The sequence below is a fragment of the Phalacrocorax aristotelis genome, chromosome 2 (assembly GCF_949628215.1).
Source record: "Phalacrocorax aristotelis chromosome 2, bGulAri2.1, whole genome shotgun sequence".
NCBI lineage: Eukaryota > Metazoa > Chordata > Aves > Suliformes > Phalacrocoracidae > Phalacrocorax > Phalacrocorax aristotelis.
In genome coordinates this window covers 117107370-117133618 of record NC_134277.1, presented here as the reverse complement: position 1 = coordinate 117133618, position 26249 = coordinate 117107370, and the positions used below count along the sequence as shown (strand labels likewise).

At 38.0% G+C, this 26249-nt stretch overlaps 1 protein-coding gene across 2 annotated transcripts; it reads right to left on the bottom strand.

Moving 5' to 3' along the window:
- Window positions 1-1409: 1409 nt before the first annotated feature.
- Window positions 1410-21664, bottom strand: IMPACT (impact RWD domain protein). 2 transcript variants are annotated; one of them, XM_075084881.1, is made up of 11 exons: window positions 21575-21664; window positions 20762-20890; window positions 19958-20010; window positions 18924-18986; window positions 15719-15804; window positions 13905-14033; window positions 13527-13621; window positions 8245-8318; window positions 6616-6706; window positions 3310-3444; window positions 1410-1615 (listed from the first exon to the last, which is right to left on the bottom strand). In XM_075084881.1, exons 1-11 carry the CDS (start codon window positions 21608-21610, stop codon window positions 1556-1558), a joined length of 951 nt encoding a protein of 316 aa, XP_074940982.1. In that variant the 5' UTR covers window positions 21611-21664; the 3' UTR covers window positions 1410-1555. The 2 variants fall into 2 exon arrangements, with proteins under 2 accessions (XP_074940982.1, XP_074940981.1); XM_075084880.1 differs by having other exon boundaries at window positions 13527-13624; window positions 21575-21663.
- Between the last annotated feature and the right edge of the window lie 4585 nt (window positions 21665-26249).

The following is a 26249-nucleotide window of genomic DNA, read 5'->3' as shown; positions in this document are numbered from 1 at the left end:
CCCAAAAAACCTTTACTACGCAGACAAGGTAACGTAACTGCATAAAATTGTTTCAATAAATCAAAGCAGGCTCTATCTGCCAGAGAATTAAGTGGCAATTTTTTTTTTTAAATCATGTATTTTAGCGGTATTTTTCAAGTTACTGAAATTCTTAAGGAATATCTCTGTTGCTATATCAAACTTCAGAGTAGTTACTTTGATTACATGAAGTTTGCCTCATGAAGGGTTTCCTGAGGTACCCCTACTGGAGAACTATAATGAACAGTTCAGCGTAAGAACATACTGGCAAAAAGATGTACACTGAACTGGTGGGCAAATAAGCTAGCCTTACAAATACACCCTCAAACTATGCAAGCGCCACTAGAGAAATGTCATTAAAAATAGTCATAGCCCTGACATTACTATATGAGCAAACTAATATAAGGGTTACCTGTACCTAAGAAAGCACCCGTGACTCAGCTAATACTTAATGGATCACAAAGTTCAAAAATTAGCTTGAGGAAAAAAAAGAAAAAAACACAACAGATCATCATCCTCCCCAAGCGGAAGATATCAAGGAAATGTAAAAATAATTATTTAACTCTCATCTAAATAGCAATATGATAATTAACTGACAAAAACTTCTGTTCATTTTTTGTAATGCGTTAGAGAAAAGTCTGGAAGGTATAATAAAAGAAATAATAAGAAGGAATATTTATTTCTATTAAATAGAAAATTCAAGTGTTTGTCACCATGTCATTAACACTTGTTTTTTTCCCTACTCTACACCAACGGAAGTAATTTCAGAACGTTTACCAATGTTCACTACTAGCTGTAACAGTCTGATTTCAAAATCCCCATATTCTTTGTTGAAATCACTGGTTCCTTTAACTATACAACACTTAATCCTCAGCTTTTCAACAGGCTCCTAGAGCTCCAACACTCACAGCACAATCCTCAAAGACATTTTGAAGTAATTTCTTTACATTCCTTAGTTCATCACCCGTGACCAGCCTTTCTTATGTCACCAGGCAGGCTCCATCTATCATGACCAAGTACTGCACAGGCAGGACCAGGCTCTCCAAGGCCATACAGCACTGGGACACATGCTTTCCATTTAAGTATAAAAATATCTAAGCCTTTGTAAGTGACCTTGTCTACAGATGACTCCAGTCTCACCCTCAATACAATAAACCAGGGAATTAAATTACTAATACAAGAGAGGTGTTCGAGTTCGAACCCAGGAACGGAGGAGACAATTAATCCACATTTTAAATTCAGTCAACCATTGTTCGGTGGGAGGTGGTAGGATGGGGAAATGGTTCCAGGTGTTTCAGTGCCCTCAAAGCAAGGAGCTGAAATGTGTAAGAATACAGAAAACTTGTGTTTAAGCGTTACTTTGCAACAGCAGAAGCAATCACAGAACAAGATGAAAATATATCTATAGCTTTACTGAATTCTCTTTTGAATACAAAATGCCTGTTGTATTGGATAAGGCAACAGTGTCCACGTTTTCTTTGTATAAATATGTGCAAAACAATCTTTTATAGTTTTAAAAAATAAATTAGTGTTCTGTTCATTTCTTGTTGTCCTTCCTTATCTTTTTGCTCTTTCCTGCTTGTTTAGATGATTCTTCCTGAAATGAAAAACAAGCATTTCAAAATTTAATCAACATTCTTACGTACTGTGAGCATTCTCTCAAGGCCACCCATGAGAACTATTTTTAATATAATCAGTGTTCATATTTATGAAAGTTTAGTTGTATGATATTAACCACTCGGTTTCATCAATTTGTCTGCTCATCTTGCTATTTAGAAACTTCTGCCTTCAGCAATGATAAAATTATAGACATAGCTATGTCAACAGAAGTATATGATGTAAAAATGATCCAAGCCATTTCCACTCAAGGAAGAGGTTACCAGTATAGGAATAAATCTACACTATACTGCAAAACTGCTTCTAGTGTGAATGTGGCCTTATCAAGAGATATATTGTACACCAGTACATTAAAACCGCTTCCCTAAGTGAAACAAACCTACACTGGGAAAAACAAAATTTTGCCAGTCTTGCTGGATCAACACTCTAATGTACAGCTTGCTCTCACTGCCCATTCTGAAAAAGAAGATTTTTCTTCAGTAGGCATTCATCACTAGCACTCCCCAAAATGGTGAGGGAATCTGCCACTATATCTCACAGAACCTGGGACATGAAGTTCCATCTGTTATTTTTCTGATGGACACTGGTAACAAAATACATTTGTTAAAACACAATAGTCTGATTTAAGTTGTTAAAAATAACAAAAATAAGTCATTTTTGGTACTAAACCTTCTCTTGAGGGTTAATGCTTAAAAGCCTTGTTAGTTTCATTTTCTTTTATGAGCAATGCTTTCAAATAAGAGAACATTGAGAAACTGCCAAGAAGGTAAATCAATAAATATACACAACCACCTCCAAAATGCAAAAAGCAAATAAGTGAGAAGTCCAGTGGCAGGAATGGGGAAGAATGCTCAGCTCTCAGCCACAGCAATCTTAGATATTTCATACAAAAAGGAAAACTGACAGTTGCTTACTTTTTCAAGTATCCATTAGCAATTATTTCCTACTGTCTTAAACTTATTATTATTAGCAACCACATACTATAATCTACATAGACATATCTAATAGGCTGTTCTGAGCAGGAAGAAATGTTGAAAACCAAGAATATTAGATCATTAAATGACCTAAGTCCCTTAAGAAGTACAATGCCATTTAAAGACATTTGGAACTTTGTCTCCCGAGTTATTTAAGCTGCCTTGAAACATTTTCCCTTAATCTTTTCTGTAACAGTTAATGTTACTTTGTTTGAATTCTTCTAGTCTAGATTCTTTTTAAATGCTGTCTACCTTCCGTAATTCTGAAAAATTCTTTGGGTCTAATAAAGCTTTCAATCTTTAAAACGCCTTCTAGTCACAGTGATTCCCAAGCTGAGTCTGCCACACACTAGAACTGGCGGCACAGCTAAGCGTGAGAAACAGCAGCTTCCAGTTTTCTGACCACACAGAAAGAGGTATTTCCCCTTCCCATCCTCCCCTAACCCTCAAATTTGTGTTCTGGACCAACCTCCTCAACAGCTGTCACCCTTCTATTGCACACCTCACACTTACAATCCAGATCACTAACTTCTCTGGAAGTTCTTTGGGAGTCTTTGCACTGATCCTATGCGCCCTATCAGTGCATCAAAACAACCAGAGAATGACACAGGTAGTATTACTTTTCTTCTGGCTTCATCAAACAGTGACAATTTACACAAGTTCACATACAATACCTTCATTCAAAGTGGCAGAAACTTACCACTGAATGTACATAGTTGTATTCCACAAGTACATTTCTTGCACAATTGTTTATATGTTTGAAACGATCTGGTCCTAAGAGAATACCTCCGTACCAGCGGGATACCACAACTAACACATTGTGGACATTCAAAATCTGTTTTATAAAAAAAGGCAAAAAGAAATAGAAATTGTTACTTTTTGCTTGAACTAGTTTTACAGTTGACACCTATTTTACACATAGAAAAAGTCTACTGTCTTGCATTTTTAAGGAGAACTTATAGTCAGGTTTGCTCACACACATGTTGTTATCAGCGGGTTACAAATAACGACGAGTCAGCAGCTGTGGTTAAGTTTCCCTCTCCACGCTGCTACCCAAAGGTAAACTCAAAGTAAAATGAGTCAATATATCCCTCAGAAAGGTGCACAGAGCCACCTCATGTGCATTACGGTTGCTCATTCATGTGTCAAAGGCTTCAGGCATAACTTAAAGGGAAAATTACTGAGTTACATTTACTATTCTTTGCTATGATGAATTATTATTACCGGAGAACATCTGTCACTATCCACATTTTTGGAAGTTTTGTTGGATGAAGCTAATAACAGCCAGGGGATCAGGCGTATGTATGGATACCTAAAAGGCCATAAGCTAGCACTGTTGCCATGTGCAGGACTTAGCAACAGCACCTGGATAGTACATAAAACCTCTGCATTTTCCAGGCTTGAGTCTTAGTCCCTTATAACCAAGCAGTTGCTTTCTGAATTCAAAAAGGCATATATAAAGTTCACACAACACGAAATAATCGTATTAGCAATTAGGATTGAAAGGAATTAAACAAGCTTTATATAGCTTTTTTTTAAGACTGTAAATAACAAAATCAAGTAGAGTGTTAAGCGGAAGTGATAACTTCTTTTACTGCAATTAAAGGCAAGAAGCATGGAAGGCCTTCAGCAGCTTTACTTTTCACAAAATCTAAACGTGACTGGACTAGACTTGAAAACTACCATTTATTCTGCCTTACAGCAATTCTGTGCCCAAGATCTCCCCATCAGCAGCAAACACTAGTAACACAGGGCATGCCAAATACTAAGTATCAGAGAGAAACACACATCTTGTCAAAACGTAAGACTGACATTACTGCATGGAAACGTGTAGTGACAATCACCAATTAGCAATTTTGCTTGAATTAGTCTTGCGTGATTAGTGACCACGATCCTGAATTTGTCCCTCAAACTAAGGCACCTGAAATATCTGTGGAAGGTCTTCACTTACAAAACAGCTTTCTCTCAAGTCCTGCGCAATACTACACTAATGCATACAGATGGCTTGGAGCCAGATAGAGCAAACACAGCTTTATTTGCACAAGACTGAGCAAAAACACTGTGGTCTACAAGGCATCAGGGTGGTTTGGTGGAGGTGAGAAATCCCTGAAGATATATCAATAAAGCATGTCAACAACCACTCGTCATCTCCATTAAGGAGAAAAATATATGTATTTGACTAATTTGAACAATACTATTAGAAGATTCTATCATTGCTTGTGAAAACAGAAGTATTCTTAGAATTTTAAAATGAAAAAGGGTAAGTACAAACAAACAAAAAAAAAGAAAGAAGGATCAGGGCAGGTTTTGTGACAGGCATTTCCTACTCTACATTAACACACTGGCCATAAAGTCTATGTATAGCAACTGTTCACAGTAAACAGGATGCCAAACGTAGTTGGGAAATTTTTTAACTAAGTTCAAAAAAATTAACCTAAAATTCAGTTTCTTGTAACCGGAAAGTGCTATCTTGACTGAAGTGCTAGGTTTATCTGAAATGAGATAAGATTTCTGTTGCAAAAGAAGAACTGTAAGTACAGCAACAATTAGTGTATTAAACCACTTAATTTTCATGCCCATATCTCTTAAGTGCTTATAACAGAAAAACTACAAGACCTATGACCATCTAGAAATCAGCCTGCAAACTGTTTTAATCTTGTCCTATGAGTGAAAATTGCACTTTTCTGATCCCTACAGCAGTACTCTTCCAAAACAAAAATACACCCAGTAACTAGGACTACAGATGGAGAGAGATGATCCATATGATTTAGACACATTCACATTTGAAAGGGGAAACTTCATGTCACTTTCTAAACCGGATTTTTAGGGGATGTTAAGTGCCTAGACACTGTAAGTCTGACGACTTTCAAAACTATACGTTAACATGCTGAGAAAAAAAGCTGATAAGCTCAGAACAAATTGAGGTACAGTAACAGCAAAGTTGTTTCTTTCATTATTTTTATTACAATAATGTTTCCACACTTACCACATATACTTGCATATATTACATAAAATAAGTTTTCCTTCCCAAGTCATGTTTGAGTTACTTAGGAAGTTTCATAAAGTTCTAAATTAAAAATGTCAAAATATTTCCATCAATTCTATTTTTTCAGGAAAAAAAAGCAAGCTTTGAAATATTAATAATCATTTTAAAAAGCTTTAAAACAGTGTCCAGGAATAAGAGTATAACACAGTAAGCAACACAACATGCAAGCAAGGGAAGGATGGGTAGGGAAAACCCTTGCTGTGAAGGGGACATCAATCTAAAAATCAAAACTAAAAACGGTAATTAATGTGCTAATTACTACAGCTAAGTGACATGAGGCACTCCATAAGATGTAACCACCTGTCCCCTGTAGTTATAATATCTTATTTATGGTTTTACAAGGGCTTACATCATGCCAGTGAATCAAAATTTATCAATCTCAATTCACGTTTAGTAGCAACTTTGCCGAGGTAGTATTATTTCAACACTTGAAAACTACAATGCATGTATGAGGGCTAAGGACCCAGAACTGAAACAGCCCAAAGAAACAGATTAAATGATCACGACAATAACTCCTTCACTCCCACCACCTTTTGCATTTGAAGCTGTACTCTGCAAGTTCAAATACAAGTGGTTTTTTCATTATGCATATTTGAGGAAACGGAATGAAAGGCTGTGTATAGGTCAGCTGTTACATTCTGTCAATCAGCTTCTTCCAGTCTTCATTTTCTACATATCTTACACCACATAGTAAGCAGAGGAATACAAACTTATTTCTCTTTTAAACTGCTCAAAATATTACTACCACCTATGAAAAACTACTTGTTTCTGTGATCCAAGACCTGGAAATCCCAATTTAGTACATGCATGCAACAGTCTGTTACACCTTTAAGAAAGTAATCATCTATTTGGCTAAAAGCAGTGAAAGAATTAAAATAATGTTCCACAAGTTTATTTACATCGTAGTGATTTTTAAAATCTGTTCAAGACTTCCAGAATTTAAATACTATTTTCTATAACCTGCATAAGATGAAGAAGACGTCCACCTGCTGCTGTCTCTCCATCATCTTCACAATCCTGTAAGAATGTCTGCTTATCTTCACAGTATATTCTTAAAAAGAAAAAAAACGGTAAAAAAAAGAAAAAATTAACATAAAATAGATTGAAAAAGTGTCAATCAACTAACATTTTGACATGATTAATGAAGTTTCAGGGATCTTTCATACCATACACACTTGTATCAATTCTACTTCTCTACTAAGGACATTTACTTGAAAACAGGATGAGGCTTAGGGTAAACCACAAACATCTGTACAGTAGAACAAGCTTTGAGAAGTTTTTACATAGACTTTAGCTACTTCAGGTTACCTCCAGACTCATTACCAGTACAAATTCCCTAATAAGAAAAATCCTTCAGTTTTTAACCTAATAATTACACCTAGCTGAAATCAACTCTATCAGATACAGATTCAAATTATGGTACACACCCACAAGCTGGAAGAACTCAGACAAAAATATTATGAATAGTTAGTTAGGTCTATGTTTCAGCAGCAGGATCATGAAACCATTACTGAAATCTCCATGCCATCTCTTTCCTCAGGGGGCACCCCAGGAAACTCTGGGGGGTATTGTTTCATGTAAAGGTCTCATTTTCCAGAAGTAATGCTCAGAGGTCTACTGTTCGTTATCAATTGATTTCGTAACTTCCAAACTTAGCTAATACACAGGTGACACACTGACAAAGAGGCTTGTGGTACTAGGTGACAAATATGAAGCAGTAAGTACGTTCTTATTGCTTTTTTGAAGTGTATTTAGACAGTATGAGTGAAAGAAGCCAGATCATCATCAGCAACTATAGAAATCCTCTCTTTACAGAAACCTTTTACTTAGGTAGACTTTTTGGTAGAGTAAGCTTTCACTTGCTCTCGTTTCATGTTTCATTAGGATCACGCCAGGACGTGCATGAATGGATCAGTGTCTGTACACGCATTTTCAGATGAATGGTTCCTCCAGTAATGAAAGGGGCTCCTTTTACTGTCACTTACATTGCTCAGAAAACCTACATCACTACATGGACTGAGACCAATTAATTTCACATAAGCTACAGTCACAAAAGTTGCCAGAAGCAGACCACTGCCAAACTCATTTTTACCTGTTTCTGATTTTCCAAGGTTTCTCGTATTTCAGCTGTAATTTCATAAGCCAGATGTCTGCATCAGGCTTTCTGTTTCAGCTCTTATTTCAAGGAAAAATTTTCAGCTATTTTGAAATAGTGGGGGGGGGGGGGGGTGGGGTGGAGAGTTACTCTGCCCAAGTAAAACACATCAGGATGATGTGGCATTTCTATGCTCACACATACTACACAAAGGATAACAAAACATGTTCAAATCCACTTTTAGTCTTTTTTATTTATAATGCCGCTTTACTATCTTATTTCCTACTATATGTTCTACTTTCTACTTTCTCAAACTCATAATGAAGCCTAAAAACTTTACCATACAAATAAGAAACCTACTCCCATAAATATTTAATAGCAAGGAAGTTCTTTGATGGATTTTACTTTTCTCATGTCTTGCACTCATTCGTGAAAGAATGAAAAAAAACCCCAAACAAAAAAAAACCAAAACCCCACCACTATTCACCTCTCACCTGTATGCATATATGTTGTGGGTAGCACTTGCAATTTTCTTATTCTCATACAATTTTTCAAGAACTCTCTTTACCTTTAAAGAAACAGAAATAAGCTTCCTTTTACAATGGGGATTTCATATACACCATCTCAATATCACTGCTAAACAAACATCTTAATACTATAATGAAAAAGTTTTACACTTTGACATAAAATGAATTAAATATTCAGTGTGATAACTCAAGAAGCAGCTTCTCAGTATCTTCATGCTAATTTCACATCAGTTTTCTGGGACACTGAAAACAGCTGTTCCTTGAATTTGTACATTGTGTACATTCATGTTATTGATGGATATGTAGAAGCATAAAATAGCTTTAATAAACAAGAGACAGTAAGATCTAGAAAACATTTCTAACTGGTATTAACTATCAATTACACCTCCTTACTTTTTAAAACTATAACATTAAGCTGGAATATAACACAACTTGACATACATTTTCCCATTACACACTGCTTTTACCTATTTCACAAAACGTGATTTTTAGAAAGCTCTACTACATTTCAAGTTTTTCCTTTTTCCTCAAACATACCTTCTTCAGAGTTTCCATTTCACAGAAAGAATAACTAAAAAATTCTAATATGGGTCTGAAAGTGTCAGTATTTCACAGAAGAGATATTCCCACCATTTCCATCTCTCTGCTCTTAAGAAGTACCAAATTCAAAACATTTATCAATATCAGTTCATCTTCTGTTTCTAACTAAACAAGCTATCAATTGTTCAATGCTTTCCAATTCGGCCTAGCAAAAAGGAAAGCTTTGATCAAGATGTTGTTTTAGTACATAATACAAAACTAATATTACTTTGAGCAAAACATTACTAAAGTTGAGAAGGCGTGCTTGGCAAGTAAATTGCCTTCAACTCCAAAGAAAAATGTCTCTAAGGAGTAATCAATATACATATCTAATATGCCTTAGCTATACTGTGCTATTTCCAATTCTTCTGGAAGAAATTCAACTTACAAAAATCACCTCAAATATAAGATACCTCAATGAAAAAACTACTATTATTAACGCTTCAGACACCTGTTTTCTCCATTCTTTTCCCCTGAAGGGGAATACTGAAGAAAGACAACTTACATTACTTAATACACTTTCATTAATACATTTCAATATATGGACTTAGAGTACAGCATATGAAATGATCACCACCTTTGACATTAGTTTTTTGTCAGCTACCAGGCTCCTAAAAACACATCTTAAAGATTCATTATGTATCTGTATTAGCAATGAACACCCAATACAGACATCTTACAGCTAAGCAATAGTTTATCCTTTTCCCTGTTATAGCTCCTAAGCCTTTTTTTCCTCCTGTTCCCCTCTCTATTATTCCTGCCTTAGGGAATTAAGGGATGTAATTCTTTTCATGTCAATGATGCACCTGCTCACAGAAGATGCAAGAAGATCAGTTCTTAGTCTCACCTTATGAAATCAATATCAAGTGGGAGAACCCCATACATTTTAAGTGCTAGAATAAGTCAATTCGAGACAAGGAAAAACAATGGTACCAAATATAGCCTGCTACCTGAAATAGGCCTACCACTTTCTTTGCCTCATAAGGTTTATGGTAACATATTCTGCCACATATGAACCACAGTATTAGTCTGGCTATCACTGAAAACTACGTTACAAGTTAAGTTCCACTGTTAAAAATACTCAGTAAAGGTATTTACACAGCAATCTATGTACTATCTTAAAATATAGATGAATATCATTGCAGCATATAGATCATGCCACTAAAGTATTATGGGCACACATTAATCATAGAATCATTAAGGTCTAAGATCATCAAGTCCAACCGTCAACCCAACACCCCCAGGCCTCCTTAACCACGCCCTGAAGTGCCACATCTACATGTTTTTTTGAACACCTCCAGGGATGGTGACTCCACCACCTCTCTGGGCAGCCTGTTCTGATGCCTGACCACTCTTTCATTTTCCTAATATCCAATCTAAACCTCACCTGATGCAACTTGAGGCCATTTCCTCTCATCCTATCACTTGTTACTTGGGAGAAGAGACCAACACCCACCTCACTACTACCTCCTTTCAGGCAGACGTAGACAGCGATAAGGTCTCCCCTCAGCCTCCTCTTCTCCAGACTAAACCACCCCAGTTCCTTCAACCTCTCCTCATAAGACTTGTTCTCCAGACCCTTCACCAGCTTCGTTGCCCTTCTCTGGACATGCTCCAGCACCTCGATGTCTTTCTTGTACTGAGGGGCCCAAAACTGAACACAGTAGTCAAGGTGCGGCCTCACCAGTGCCGAGTACAGGGGCACGATCACTTCCCTATTCCTGCTGGCCACACTATTCCTGATACAAGCCAGGATGCTGTTGGCCTTCTTGGCCGCCTGAGCACACTGCTGGCTCATGTTCAGCCGGCTGTCAACCAGCACCCCCAGGTCCTTTTCCTCCAGGCAGCTCTCCAGCCACTCTTCCCCAAGCCTGTAGCATTGCATGGGGTTGCTGTGACCAAAGTGCAGGACCCAACACTTGGCCTTGTTAAACCTAACACAGTTGACCTTGGCCCATCAGTCCAGCCTGTCCAGATCCTTCTGCAGAGCCTTCCTACCCTCAAGCAGATCGATCCCCTCTTTTGGCTTCCTTTCAGAAAAATGAGTCCAACCACAGTAAAGCTTCCCTGCAGCCTGAAGACCAATCACCTCACACTGTACAGCAAGACTCTGTGAAACAAGATGGATTTGACAGTTGGGGAATTGCTCTATCTTTATACAAACCACATACCAATAGGTCTTGACTGGAAATTCCTAGGTTTACTCATTATAAGTTGTCTTTAAGAAAAAGTCATAAAAGAAGAAATTAACAATATCTTTGCATGCAAAAGAAAAATTACTAACCTGCTTTAAGTGAGTACTATTTCTTGACACAGACCTGCCCTTTTGGAAACCTGGGTACCTGTGGGTACAGACTTCCTCATAAGTAGGAACAATCTTACTCATAAATCATGATCAAAGAGCAAGAGTAAAGGACATGAAGCCAATTATTCTAATTTCTTCCCTTTCTAAAGCAACACAGTTCATAGGGACTCACAGTTCATAGTGACTGAGCACAGCTAAGAAAGCCCCTGAAGTACAGTGCTACTTTAATGAAAATGGTAATGTACTGAGTATTTTAAAACACTGAGTTATTCCACATTAACCTAATGAACAAAATTACTCTCACTTTGCAAGCAGTAAAAAAGAACAGCTCAAAAAAGCTTAGAGTGTGTTCAAAAAGGCTCAAGTTGTATCCAGATAGAGAAAAGTAAGATAAGATGGCAAGATAGATGTGAAAAGCACAGCACATTTTTGATGGTGTAAATGTAATAATTTTTTTCTGAAAAAAACATAAGCTGAAGGTTACCGGGGACCTGTACTGCCAGCAGATAAATACAATATATAGATATAATATACATAAAAGAATCACTTAAAGAAGATACAGCTGTAGCACAACAACCTAAATGAATGTACAGTATTTATGAACTTGAAAGGTCAGGCAAGGGTGAGCCTAACCACAGAATAAGGTTGAGCAAGCTGGTAAAATGAATAGAAACAAATCAGCAAAACTATATCATATTTATTTAAAAGTTTAAAGGGAATTGGAGCATGAAGCTGTTGAACTATAGCTCAGATATCTAGCCTACCAGTTAAAACTCTTTCTGCAGCAGAAGGTGACTGATGCGATACAAACATCTCAAAAGTACTCCAAGAAGGATGTAGGGAATTAAAGACCAACAAGTCTTACATCCATACTAGGCAAACTAATGGAGGTGAAGTAAAAAACCCACAGACAGCTTTCGTATAGAGAAATATGCCTCAGAAGTCTGTCAATCTGTCAACATTCTTTCAGTCACTGAGCATGAAGTTGATCTAGCTTACTTCGAATTACAAAGAGCATTTGACAAGATCCCTTACCAAAAATTCTTAAAATAAAAGCTCAAATTGGACAAAAGGGAAGAAGGAAATCTTCTCAGGGTTTAACTCTCAGTTAATGATGAGAAAAGATGAGTAGATCAGTAGTTTCCACACTAAACAGGGATCATCAAAGGAGATTGATGTTAATAGATGCAAAGTGACATACAAAATAACTCCAAACTAGTTATTAGCCTTCACAGAAAGAGATCTTGGGGTTATAACATACATTTCTATGAAAACACCACTCAGTGCTCAGTAGAGGTCAAAAAAGTAAACTGAAAGGTATTACTAGGAAAAAAAACATGGAAAACAGAAAAACTCTTCACACCACTCTCTAAATCCTTGGAGTGACTGCATCTTCAGTGCTGTCTATAGTTCTACTCTGTATTTTAAAGAGGTTAGAGCATACATTACATATACAGAACAGCTTACATCTACAAAGCGCCAAAATAGACTAGGGGTCTTCAGCCTGGAAAACAGGAAACTAAGGTCTATAAAATATGATAGAGTCTATAAAAATCCAGACCGCATAGAGAAATCAGAGAGGTGCAACAAACAAAGTTATGAGTGACTGACTCACAGCAAACACAGGAAGGCGTATTTTCATACAATGTTGTTGATTCTGAAAGTTAATTCTGGTGCGAGAAGCAACTGGACAAATTCCACAGAAGCTAAAAAAAAAAACCCCAAACAAACCAGTAATATTAAACACATGGACACTTTCTTTACCTTGCATTAAACTTCTGGAAGAGGGAAAGCATGATCGGAACCAAAATGTAGCTGCCCTTTTCTAGCACTCTCTCTAGGTCTCCATTTACCACTGATTTCAGTAAGAGACAAACTGGTGCAGACATTGTTTTCTAGTTGTAGGCAAATACAACTCTAGAAGTGTGCTCACCCCTCTCACTTAGGTCTAGATAAAGATTTACTCATGCATTATCCAAGTGGGGTTTTTTTTTCAGTAGGTCTCCTTTCTGAAGGAGGGAAAACATTTATAAACTCATTTTACTTCATTTTCCAAGTAACACATGGCAGACTCGGTAGCTTCCAAATGTCATACGATAAACCTGCCAACACCCAAAAGTCAAATTTCGATGTTCCTATTCTCTTACCTCTAATGCATTTAATGGTAAAGAATAGTAGGAAGCACTGCAGAGTTGATATTTACAGTTACTTAGGTGATAGTGAAAGCAAGAAACTGACGACTACTCAGACAACATTAGCACACAAAGATACAAAGACAGACATTTTCGGCTAATCCCAAGTATTTCAGTAATACTTTGTCAACCTCAAAGTGCAGACAAAAAGAGTAGAATGGATTTCTACTAACTTGTCTGGGTGTCACCACAGGAGCCAGATGTGCCTGGAAAGTACTCCTTCGATCTGTGATTGGGTTTCCATGATGTATGGATGGCAGTTCTTCATCTACTGATCACAAACAAGGAAGTGTTTGTTTTCTTTTAAGGGTACTGAAACAATGTAGATGGCTACATAAGTAAAGAATGTCTCAACTTTAAAAAAAGGGATTTGTTAAAGTTAAGTATACAAGATAACGTATGGAACCACCAAAAATATGTTGGGTTTTTTTACGATTGTTATTATCCTTATTATAATGTTATTCATTTTACTCAAAAGTCGAATAGAAAACCAGAATCTTAAGGCCTCTCCTAAATTATTTCATCAGAATTAATAAGGACATATTTTTTACCTTCTTGACTTTCAGATGTAACATAATTTAACATTTTAATTGGATCTTCCTGAATGGGCTGATAGTCTAGGAGAAAATCACCTCCATCATCTTCAACAACTTCTTCACTGGTTTTCTTAATATCTGGTTCTATTAAGATACAAGTAGTAGAATTTATTACTCATTTTTTGTGAGACAAGTAAGATGAAATTTCAAATTCTTTTTCTCAAAAATCTCTGGCTTTTAAGTTCAAACCAGTTTGCCATTAAGAATTATGAAATACAGAGTAGGAACATTAATTAAAACAAAACCCAGAAATTCTTAGTCCAGCAATTCTCGCTTAGAATTAGGAACACAATACTTATGCTGTGGGATCCTTGCACAATATCTTCTGTTTCAATACTAATCAACAGTATTTCTAAGAAGGAAAGAACAATGAAGTTTACCATTTCCATTAAACGTTTACAACATGACCATTAATTTAATCTGAGTTTAGAGACTGAAATGATCTGATATTTCACAAGAACTCCAGCCATTTATTGGTTATTTGGGGAAAAAACATAAAGCTGTTTTTCAATGCTACTTCATGAGGTTATAAATCATTACTTCCAAACATCTCTCTGGACATGTTTCAAGGGCTCTGGGATTCCAAAAATCCTGTCTTCCGTCATGCACAGGACATACAAAAAATAATAGTCAATAGCAAAAGTGTAAATATCACACACAGTTAGTGCTCTGACACCTGGATTTAGGGGGAATCCTCCATACAGACAAGTTAATATATCACAATCTAATTTCCTATTTAGAGGGCTTATGATGTGGTGATGATGCAGTTTTATAACATAGGTATTTTCAATAAAAAAGTGGAAGGGTGATAGAGTATGTTCCAATGGCATAGGAAAAACATTATATGTATTAAGTAGAAGTCATAAGGTTGCTGTCGAAATACCCAACAAACTTTCAATACTGTCAGAAAAATTTTCACTTCTCAGTATCCACTCCTTAGCCATGTTGATGAAAAATTATTTTTAAATGTCTGTGCTGTAGCAACAGAATATGCAGTGTATTGAAAAACTAAAACTAGACCTTATTATGAAGAAGCACTGAAAATACAAGTTTTTCTTCCTCTTCAGTCTTTTACTCCTCACAGGACTAAGCTAACATCCATGACATAGAAAAATAGCTCTATTCCCTTTTGCGACAAGTGCATGCACGCATGTCACTCATGCATTTCATAGCAGTTTAGCATTTTAATGCACCAAAAAAAACCACTTTTTGAAATAAAAACTCTGAACTTACACAAAATCTATCACCATAAGAGTAACAGCAGAAGAATCACTGCAACTCTAGTGATGATGTACTTCCCATCCCAATATAGTAAAATGCAATTAAGATGGAATACTTGGTCATTCGTCTGCATATTCCACTGAAGTTTATCTTCTCTTGAGGCTAATTCCAATCCTCCAAGAGTGCACTCAACACCAGAAATTAATTACTGATATGAATGATTCCATTACAGAACAGAGGACAATGCATAATGTACCTGTGTGCAGCACTCTGCTTTCATGCAAGTAATTTAATTCCTGAGAGAACTGAGGACCTTGTTCTAGTTCTCTGAGGCCAGCTCCTTCCTTTTTTTTCCCCGTTTTTTAAAAAGGGAAGCTATCACTGTAAGACAATAAGCATGTTTAAAAAAAACAACGACACTAGAGGCTGTTGTTTTCTGTTATTTAGGTCCAACAAAAAACTGAACATAAAGCTTTACCTTGTAACGAAATGTTACTTTGCAGCTGAACAAAAAGTAAACTGAAAAACCTGTGTATGTTCTGAAATACCTGGATCTGATGACTGTGCCTTTTCTATCAGAACTTCTCGGATCTTCTCCACCCATAAATAAAGTATACTTTCACCAAGGTTCTGCCTGGAAGTTAAAACTCACAGTGAATGAAGAATAATTTTTGTGGATTTCACTTGGAAAGGACACCAAATAACATACAGATTTTAGACATGCAGAAATAGAACATTATAATCTAGTGAGACAAAGAGCTTAGATAGGCTTGTGGAAAGTTCTGTCACAGTAGTTCTCTAGTTCACTGTGTGAGACGTGATATCTGCATCATCATATACACTCTTTGTGGCTTGCTTTTTTTTTTTTGTTTGCTTGTTAATATTCAAAGCACCAATGCTGGAGGAAAACAGGCAACTGACAGAAACTTTCTGGCCACTCGAGGAAGGAAAGCAACTGTGAGAAGAGTAAGTTGGACGGTCCTCAGTATTTTCAAAATAATACTAAGCCAGTATATGTCTAGCCTTAGAGCTTGCTCTGGACCAGTTTTCTCTACAAGAAGTACCGTACTGCCAGTGGTGAGCTCCCTCAGATGCTCTGTGGCTGTAGGGCACTCTTTCCCTTCATGTCTGGGGGGGGAGGCCCTTCCTTGGAACAGCACCAGTTCTCTTCCCCCTCAAGCAGCCAATGCACACACAGCAGAGGTTGACCTTGGTGGACTGTCATTGTAGGTCAGCGGCAGTAGGCACAGTGGGGCACTGGACTTACATGCTACAGTTTGGGTAACAAACAGTCCTATAGGACAGGGAGGTAAGGATTTAGGTCTGGGAGTCCATAGTCGGGGGCATAGGCGTCTGTTAAGGTATGGGGGAGAATGGGATGAACAGGTTTTTTATGTGCATATTCAGTTAAGAAATGCTGCCTTAATATGCAGCAGAACCCAAACAACCCAAAATATATTTAGAACTGAAATTTGTGTCCTGAAAGTTGCCTTTGTAATGATATTTTAATATGTTTATGAACTGTACACGTTTGTCTCAAAACAAAACTAAAGATTTAGAGCTGTAGGTAACTCATGACATCTCATTAATTTTATTTTTACTGCCACCATCTGGGGCACCACATAAGTACACATCAGTGATGGGATTACATTTTAAACTCTTACTTGGCTTAACGTGTACAGCACTATTCCTGACTGCAACCAGAAATCAAACAAATATATATAAGAAAAATATTCAAAGAAAAATAAGGAACTCATAACATTGTAGATCTGTCTTCAGAATCTGGACAGCCTCCAGAACAATTCAATGCCCTGATTTCATGCTGTTTCTTATCATACAGAAGTGCTACTTTAATGCACGAAGAACTATACTTGTTTTAATGATGGAATGACAGGAATTAGACAATGAGTGCACAAGTAAATAGCCATTTCTTCAGCTATAACCCAATTTCAGCTTCTGCCTATTCACAAATTACATTCAGTCACACAAGTTACCTTTCTACGTTGCAATTTTTCTTGTCACTTATGCCTAAGTCATGAAACAAAGCTTTGTATTGAATAAGTCTTACCAGAAGAATACCTGAAGGAAAAAAAAATCCAAATATTTGCTACATTTTTAACTTCTGAGAACTTTGGGTCTCCCAAAACAAATTTATGATCTCTAATTATCTGCTTTTTCCACCTCCTTGAGAAGACAGTGACAGACAGTATAGTTCATATTGTTTTAGATTGCAGAACTAAGCACTTTAGATCACTAGGGTCTTGAAACCTGGTAAAACACACATTATAAATGATGCAGAGTACCTCTGTTTACCTGTCAACTATTTCAACATTGGATAGATAAAGGGCTTTCACAGAAACTGTGCACATCACTGATTACTCCAGAGGGTTTTTAAACAGTCTAAAGTGACATATATGGCCAAAAGTACAAACACATTTGTTTCCTGCTGAACAAACAAAAATGAGAGGAGACCAGAGAGGGCTCTGCACAGCAACTGATATAGACAGAATGGAGCTGCAAGGGACTGATCTAACTAGCACAATTTAACAGCCCACAAGACTGCAGGGGGAAAGACAGACAAACAGACAGAAAGAACAAAAAAAGACTAAAAGAAGTGCTTCACAAACATGCTATTTCTCCTCATAGTCCTCATGTGGCAACTCGCGCCAGGTGCTCAGGACATTTGAAGAGCCACCTACAGCAGCTCTGCCTCCGGTAGAAACTGCAGCAAATCCTATGAATCTGGACAGAGTTAAAGGCAATCTCTGTCCTTTTTGCTCCACTGAACAACTGTGCTTAATATGATCCCACAGAACTTTTCACTTAAAATCCTTGTGTATTTTTAACACTTCAAATTCAATTTTACTTGCTTAAGTTATCTGTTGCTTAATTGGATGAGAAACCCAGTTAATCAAAGTAACCGAGTAATTACATAAAAACCCCTCATGCAAGCCAAGTGCTCTCTTCCTTATTTTATTGCATTAAAAAAACATCTCTTATGGAAGATGTTCAGATTTCAGTATTTTGGGCATGACTGTGTTTCCTTGAGACGTATTTTCATTTCATTTAGTTTATATTAACTTTGGGATCTAAAATATTAAATAAACCATACAAAATTACTACATTTACTACCCTAATTTCACAGTAATTAAAAAACACATAATTTGAGTATTTCTAAATGTTCTGTTTATTCTCATGCATTCATTATGCGTTGTTGTTAGCTGCACACTGTGATAGTAAACAGCCCGCTATGTTACAGATTCTAGTTAATAGATTCTACATGTGTTTTATTTGTTTTAAAACCAACTTATCCCTTAGCTATCTTTTCAGAAAAACTGTTTTGCCACTTACACTCTAAGACAACACAAACAAATATTTTCACATCCTGCGGTTTAACATTCAAATGCAGAATAGATGCAGAAATCTCATACTTCATAGCACCAGTTCGTAAACAATCTCATAGATTCTAAAGAGAGTCAAAATGCAGACTTCTATCCTTATAGAACACCAGGTCTAAACAATATCAAAGAAATTTGTCAGAGTTTAACACAATTTGTTCTTGCAAAATGCTTAGTAAATACATGGCCTCTTTACCTCTTAGATTTATAAAAGGAACTTGCTGGTTTATGGCTATTGCAGAGATCACTTCACAACTACTGGTTCATGCAGGTACTTCAAAAGCATACACTGAGTAGGACATGAACCTGAAAATATATTGCCTCCTTTTATTATATTCCACAGCCTCTAACTTACACATATATTTCTTCCAAGCTATTTGCTAGTTCCACATAATCTTGTCCTCGAAGCCACGGGGCACTAGAATGAAAAGAAATAAAATAAAAATTGTGCCCGTATGCCAATTCCAACATCTCAACATTCATTTTAAAATAAGTGTAATAAACACCCTGAAAATAAATCATTGTCAATCATTCCCACTTAACAAGATTCCAATTGTAGACATCTTGGTAAAAACACAATCACCCAGTTCTCCTTCAAGACTCCTAACTTGGGCTGCCTTTTCTTACCTCAGGTAAGAAAGCTGTTCAGAATTGTTTTTCATGGTAGGCCAGTGTCACTCCAGAGTCACTTTACGTATTATTAGCTTCCCTTTCCAACTCCTTCAGCACCACCTAGCATGACCCTTCAGTTCTGTACCTGTATCCTCCTGGTCTCATGTTAGACCACAAATTTTGCCTCAAGTTTACCAGCAGTATTTTGTATTGCCTTGTCGACACTACTGAGCAAAATTCATTAGATATGCCGTGTGTCATGCCCTGCCAGTCCCTCTATGACCGAAATCAGAGATCTGGCTTACACATCTCTATTCCCATCTCGTTTACGTGTCAGGAGACAAGGGGAGAGCTGGGAAGGAAAACAGGAAGGCGGCACATCCATGGGTCCATCCCAACAAGAGTCAGCGCTCAGATGAAAATCATGCCTTACAATTTGAAACAAGGATCCAGACAAGAAGGGTACCCCCAAGGAAGCAACGAGACATTGCTGTCCAACACAACAGGCAGCAGCCACAATAGCTCCACTGTCTAACTTCTGCCTTGCCACAAAATAATGCTGCAAGAGTTACAGCTGAGGGAAGAGAGCAAACTGCCACTGAGAGCTCCATGAGACTAACTTGGGAGAAAGAATAGAATATTCTTGCTGGAAACATCCCCCATCACCAGTATAGTTTAATTCAAGGAGTCAACTTGAACTTCAACTTTCACTGTAAACAATTAACAGTGGTAACTCAGAAAAGAAGTACAAATGTTTGAAAGAAAACTTCCACCTACTTTAGTTGATAAATAGGTGGCTCTGCAGTTGGATATCCTGGCGGCAAAATCACCTGAAAGACATTCAGGATAAGTATTCACTGGACTACTCCTTTATGCTAGTTGAGCTTTACTCATGTCAAGCACTGAGACCACAATCAGTGTTACAAATGAAGAAAATAGTTGGCTATATTGTTACAGAATGGCAAGAAAATCTGAATATCTTTATTTAGGATTCCAATAATGGTAATGCATACAAATACTATATTTCATGGTGCAATTTTTGTGGATGAAGTGTCATGCAAAATAAAGCGCAGACGAAATTTGAAATAAGCTGCATACATGGTTACTGGACTTATTTAAGTGGCAGTGCACTTCCACAAGTGGACACTTCAGTGTTTCTTCCAATAAGTAAACTTATTGTTTTCAGTTCTGTAAAGTCGCAAATTACTCTGTTACGTTGATTTGAGCTTCTCCACACTTTCCAGGAAGTAAATCTAGAAGCAATTGCAGCAGATTCACTGAGGTGTCCTACACAAAGTCAATGTAAAAAATACTTTTAAAATTAGTCTTTGGAGAATAACACTGAAATTAATTTTTGTCAGGTATAGAATTAGGATATATAACTACTGAAAATGTCACAAGCACATCAATGAGTTACAGGAACAACCACTGAAACGTCTATCACAGGGTCCAAACCAAAAGCTCCTTAATCCACCTGAGTAGATAACAAAGCCTATTTAGAAGGGTTTCATGTGGGCACAAGATTTTGCCTGCATCAACCCAACTGCAAAATCTGTGCCAAACTTCTTAACACCACCATACCTGCAGACAGAGGGTCCATTTTGGTTGATCCAGAGAATCATTAATCTTAATGCAATAGATTTTTTCATTTTCATCAACAACACACCAGTCTTCACCATATATGGATGAAAGGGCTTCAATTTCATCAACCTAGAAAAAATATTATGCAAAAATAAATCAACCCCAGCAAAGGCAACAACCTTGTGTGCCAATCACGGCTTTAAGTCTTGCTCTTCTACACCTTATATAGAAAGGTGACAAGACTCAGTAAACCAGAAGGCCATAAATATTGGGGATCTGGTTGATTCACAGCATAAGTAAAGTTTGCTCAGTTCTTCCATACACACACCAGCTTTTGCAATTCTACGGATAACCTTGAAATTCTCAGCAGTGACAGGGTGAGTAAAGTGGCACGGAGCAGCTACAAGGCATCCCTGGAGCTGCCAACCAGTACCACTCCTAGCTAGGTCATCCCTCAGGAGAAAAACCCCAAGGCCTTGGCACCAGTTCTTACTAAGAACGAATAAATTTATCCAGCAAATTCCCGTAAAAAACGGACGGCCTCCTTCCACCTAAAAATCAGACACCTGAAATGGCTCTTCAGTGCCAGTCACCCATCGGTGCCAGAAGGGCCATGGCGCTGGGCACGGAGCTCCCCAAAAGGCCCGGGGTCACCAGAAGCCACCTAAAGCCCCCGCGTTCGACGCGGCGCTCGTACTGCCTGCCCCAGGACGCCGCGGCGCGGCCGGGCCCGGCGTGACCGTGACAGCCCAAGAGCCCACAGGCTGGCTCCGCAGCCCCCCTCACCCCGCCGCCGCCACCGCCGCCGCTCACTTGTTGCTGGGCCGTTTCCGCGCCACTCGCCGCCATCGGTCCCTGAAGGGAGGCAGGTGGGCGAGAAAGGGCTGGCGCCTTTACGGCGCATGCGCTGATGGGGGAGTTTGCGCCGTAACGGCGGTGAAGCTGCCTGCCCTTCCTCCCGCCGGCGCCCCCTTCCCGCCGCTGTCACCCCGCCCGTCGGTACCGTGAGGGGCGCTGTGGGGGTCGTCCCGTCACCCTTTGGCCGGTGCGTCCCGGAGCCCGAGGGGATCGAAAGGGCTGGCCCCGCTGCTCCGGGGGGCTCACAGACTCCTAACAGGAGAGCCTGGCCCGGCCCGGCGCGAGATGGCGAAGCGCCCCTGTATCAGCTACTTGTGTCTGTGAGGGGCCCCTCAGCCCTCCCTGCCCGGCCCCTCGGCTCCCCTTCGCCCGGGGCTGGCTGTGCTTGCACTGCTGGGCGCAGCACCCGCCGCCTTCCCTGCCTGCGGCCCCTGCTTCTTACCCACGCACAGCCGGCCTCGGAGCAGGACTGCCCCGTGGCCCGGAGAGACCTTCAGGCACCAAAGCATAGCTACATCCGAGCTCCGCTCCCAATTAACTATTCGAGCAGTCTTTCTTTCTACTCTTTTCATCCCCGGTGCTCTGAAGTGCTGTTCCCCTGAACCATTTTTGCGTGTTTCTGAAAGAATGAGCGATCTTCAGTGATCTGCCCCAAGTAAAGGAAACTTAACATACTCATACAGTAAGTACCCCAAATAACTAGGTCAAGGTGTAGCATTAATAAATCGTTACAAATTCTACTGTCATGCTTTGCCATAGAATCAAGGTTACACTTGCAAGGTGGTATTTTCATCTTATTCATGACACCCTATTTTAAAAATAAAGTGTATAAGCAGTTGTATTTCAGTCATGATTTTACAGGTACGGTCATTTTTACCTTGCATTTATGGCACTCAAGATGAGCGATTGGCACTCTTATAACTACGTAATTCCTTTTAAAAGGATTGAAGAAAAATCATTAAGTGTTCCGTCCAGTTTTCATTGTGGTTACAGAAATGCGGTTCATTTATTTAACATTGACAAGTTTTATGTGTCTCTTAGAGACAGTACTGATCATTAAAGGTAACTTTTTACTTGAGTGCAAAGTATGGGTGTCATCTTTCTTGCAATTTGCAGTTCATATGTTTTCTTCCAATATGTTTTTCTAATGACTTAGTTTTTAAGAATTCAAGGCGGGCTTTGTTTTCTCCTTTCTCAAAAGCTTGGAAAATCTGCACCTGCTCTGTAGAACAGGATGAGAGTTCAGAGTGGTTTTGAGAAATGGGACACGTTCTAAAACCAAAAAACAGCAACATAAACCCCAGGATGCAACTGAGTAAAGACAAACCCAGCACTGTATTATCAACTGCTTACATTCAGGGTGAACTACTGGTTACACAGCAATTCCACAGAATTATTTGGGAGTTACAGTGAATCCCACGCTAAGCACTCATCAATAGTGCCGTGCTTTTGCTTAAAGAACCATCATGCCAGGATGTCCAAATACACATGAGGTGACATAAGACACGTGAGGTAATCTTGCTTTGTTCGGAACCACTAAAGCCCCAGCTGGAATTCTGTGTCCCATTTTAGACATTTCAAGAAGGATGTGCACTAAGTAAAGTCTGGATTAAAGCAGTGAAATCAAACACAAATCTAGAAAGCCTGACATCTGAAAAGATTGGAGAGAAGCAGCTTGTTAGTTTAAGTAGAAGTCTGAGAGAGGTGGGCATCCTTACTATGCTACAGGTTGCTGCAGAGAAGAGACTACGTTTTTTCCCCTCTCGGATGTAGAAAAGGTATAAAGTACAAAGATTTCATGTTTGAGAGATTCAAATGAGATGCTAGAGAGAATTTGTCAACAATTAATTAAGTCATCCTGAGTGAAGAGGGGTGGTGGTGTGATAAATATCCTTATTTACACACTGGCTGTTGCAAAGATGGGCACAATACAATGCACTGATGAAGCAACATGTTACCTTCCATTGCAGGAAGGAAGATTCGTATAACTGAGAGGAAAAGCTAAGCACTGAGGAGTTCACTGAGGCACCATCACTGGAAGCTCTAAAAGAGGTTAGGCCTGGACAAAGTTAATCATGTCTTGGGGCAGGAAAATGGGATAGATTGCTGTGAAAACAGTAATTCCTAGGATGCTTATGTGAATGTATTCTTGGGCTTGTTCTATTGGAAATTAGATTGCCACTATTAACTATGACTCTACCTTGAGGGACAAAGAGATGACAGAGATCATAAAGAAGGCAAAATTTGGTTCCACATTTAGACCTAGACTCAAAAAAATACATAGTTTTAATATTCCTATTTTGGCTGCAAAATTTTAATTAATTGGAATTTGGAAATATTTAAGAACATGCATATCAGGACTTAATGAACAATGCTATTGATGCTATCTGAGCTCAAAATCTTAAATCCTATATTGAGATTACAGGGATGCAAGTTTGGCTAAAATAAGAAAAAAGTTTTTTCCAATCTACAGTAATTGACAAAATAAAATAGAGCTCTCTCCTGATGTTTGAGTACCCATATAGCTATATATAACTTTCCAGTTGTGAGGTTATAAAAAGAAAGCAAATTTTTTCCAAGATCAGTGAGGCTTCTTTGTCTTCCATGTCATGGACAGAGCTTGTTTAATTATGTTTGAAACAATAATGAAAAGAATATACCCAGTCTCAGAAAATGACAAAAATGCACATTTTATCAGGTGAAGTCACATATTCAGAGAGAGAGAGAGAGAGAGAAAGAGAGGGAGAGGGCTTTTTTAAACAATTGCCTTCTGACCAAAACATAACAGAAAGCTTTAATCTACAAGGACCTAGAAAAGATGGTGCTGCAGCTGTTTGTCCTAATACTAAATTGCTGTATAAATTTAAAGAGAGGACTATGACATTATGAGGCACTTTTAAACTTTCTGATAGCAAACTCTATATAGTGCTTGTGCTTCATAAGTTGCTAGTTTGACCTTAGCTGAACTAATGAGTTTACATTACTATAAACATTATTAAGTTCTAACTGACATTTTTTATGACTGTTGTTGTCTATAATCCATACAAAAGCACTGATATGAAGGAGTTTAGCAACCTACCATTGCGCCAGGAATAAACTGTACCGGATAAAAAGATGCAAAGAATAAATAACAAGAGTTATATGGACTGTAGGCATCTCTGACAGGTTTCTGAGGACTTAGTAATTTCCTTTAATTGTCAGTTAGATTTGTGATAAGTCGTATTATATTGAAATGGAGACAAATGTGGTTAGTGAATCTCCAACATGTTTATGTATACTAAATTAATTACAGAGTAGCTGAATTGATATGGTGTATGGGGGTATTTAACACTTAATTACTTTCTTTGTCTGAAATAAACATTCTGTTAAAGCAGGACATTAAATACACAGCCACAGCTTCAAACTAGGTTTAACCGCAGAGCACAGTTTACTGAGATATTTGGGGTCTTTTAGTACATAACTGAACTGACTGTTCATTATCGTGAGACACCTCCCAAACTGATACTCTTCTCAGCAATGCATGAACTTTGATACTTAAAATGGTTACTAAATCTAACCTTTGGCTCATCAGTTCTCTCTTTGTGAACTATAGATAGCAAATGAAAACATTTAAAGCTCAAATCAAATCAATCAAGCAAAAGAAAACCCCGAAGGTCAGGAAGTGGCCCAAATTGCTACAGGGAATACAAATTCTTTGTTCTGTCTTGTCAGGGCAAGATAATACAGTGGGTAATTACTGATGCCTTTCTGGAACCAGAATCTAATCCTAGAGCACAAAAATCTTGAACCAGATACAAATAATGTTCACATAGTTAAGGAAGCAATATTTACACAGAAAGAAAAAATGAGAAGAATGTTATTTAAATGTACTGCATGCAAAAGCTATTAACAATTTTGAAAGGAAAAAAATCAAAAATTTTAGAGATGCTTTTTTATTTAATGAAATACTGCTTATGTTCTACTACCGAATCTGTCCAGAGGGGGGAGGTAAATAGCCACATTTTCTAGTTAATATAAAGAAACTGGAACTAGCTGAAAACTAGTCATTCTCCCTGTGTACATAACTTCAGCTCACATAAGCTTTATTCGTTGCAAAGTCTATTATGTTCGCTAGTCGGTGTTTAACTTCATGATCCACACCTTATAAACTTTAGATTTGCATAATACATGAAGGCGTTACAAAAAGATGTTAGGAAGACAGAGGAAGACAGCGTAGAGTTTGACAGCACAAAGTAAATGCTGACTGGGAATAAAATGCCACAATTGCTGTGTGAAGAATTCTGATTTTCAAGTAAGAATAATTTGTAAAACATGCATCATAAAATCTGAACTTCACTAGAGCTGATGAGCTTTTGACTATGAACTTTGATGGGGCCACAGTATATAGACATGGAAGGATAAATCATGATTGAATCACAAATGAATGAAAAATATAGAACTAAGAAATATATAAGAACTAAAACATTGGAGTAAAATATCAATAACCCTGCTTGATTTTGCATACACCAGCTCAGGTAGCATGTTGTATTTGCAACATCTCTTTTATATAAAAAGGGTAAGAATAAGGACAATGTCATGTCATGTACTACCAATTAATGCCCTCAGTTCTGTGTTCTATTTTGAGCAGGAT

Bases quoted from the DNA above. Each gene is read 5' to 3' on its own strand.
- IMPACT (XM_075084880.1), bottom strand. From the start codon at position 21,610: ATGGCGGCGAGTGGCGCGGAAACGGCCCAGCAACAA. The intron at 20,011-20,761 runs GTATGGTGGTGT...AATGTCTTTCAG, and splicing joins AATGGACCCTCTGTCTGCAG to GTGATTTTGCCGCCAGGATA. The intron at 15,805-18,923 runs GTAAGTTAGAGG...TTTAACTTCCAG, and splicing joins AGCTTGGAAGAAATATATGT to GCAGAACCTTGGTGAAAGTA.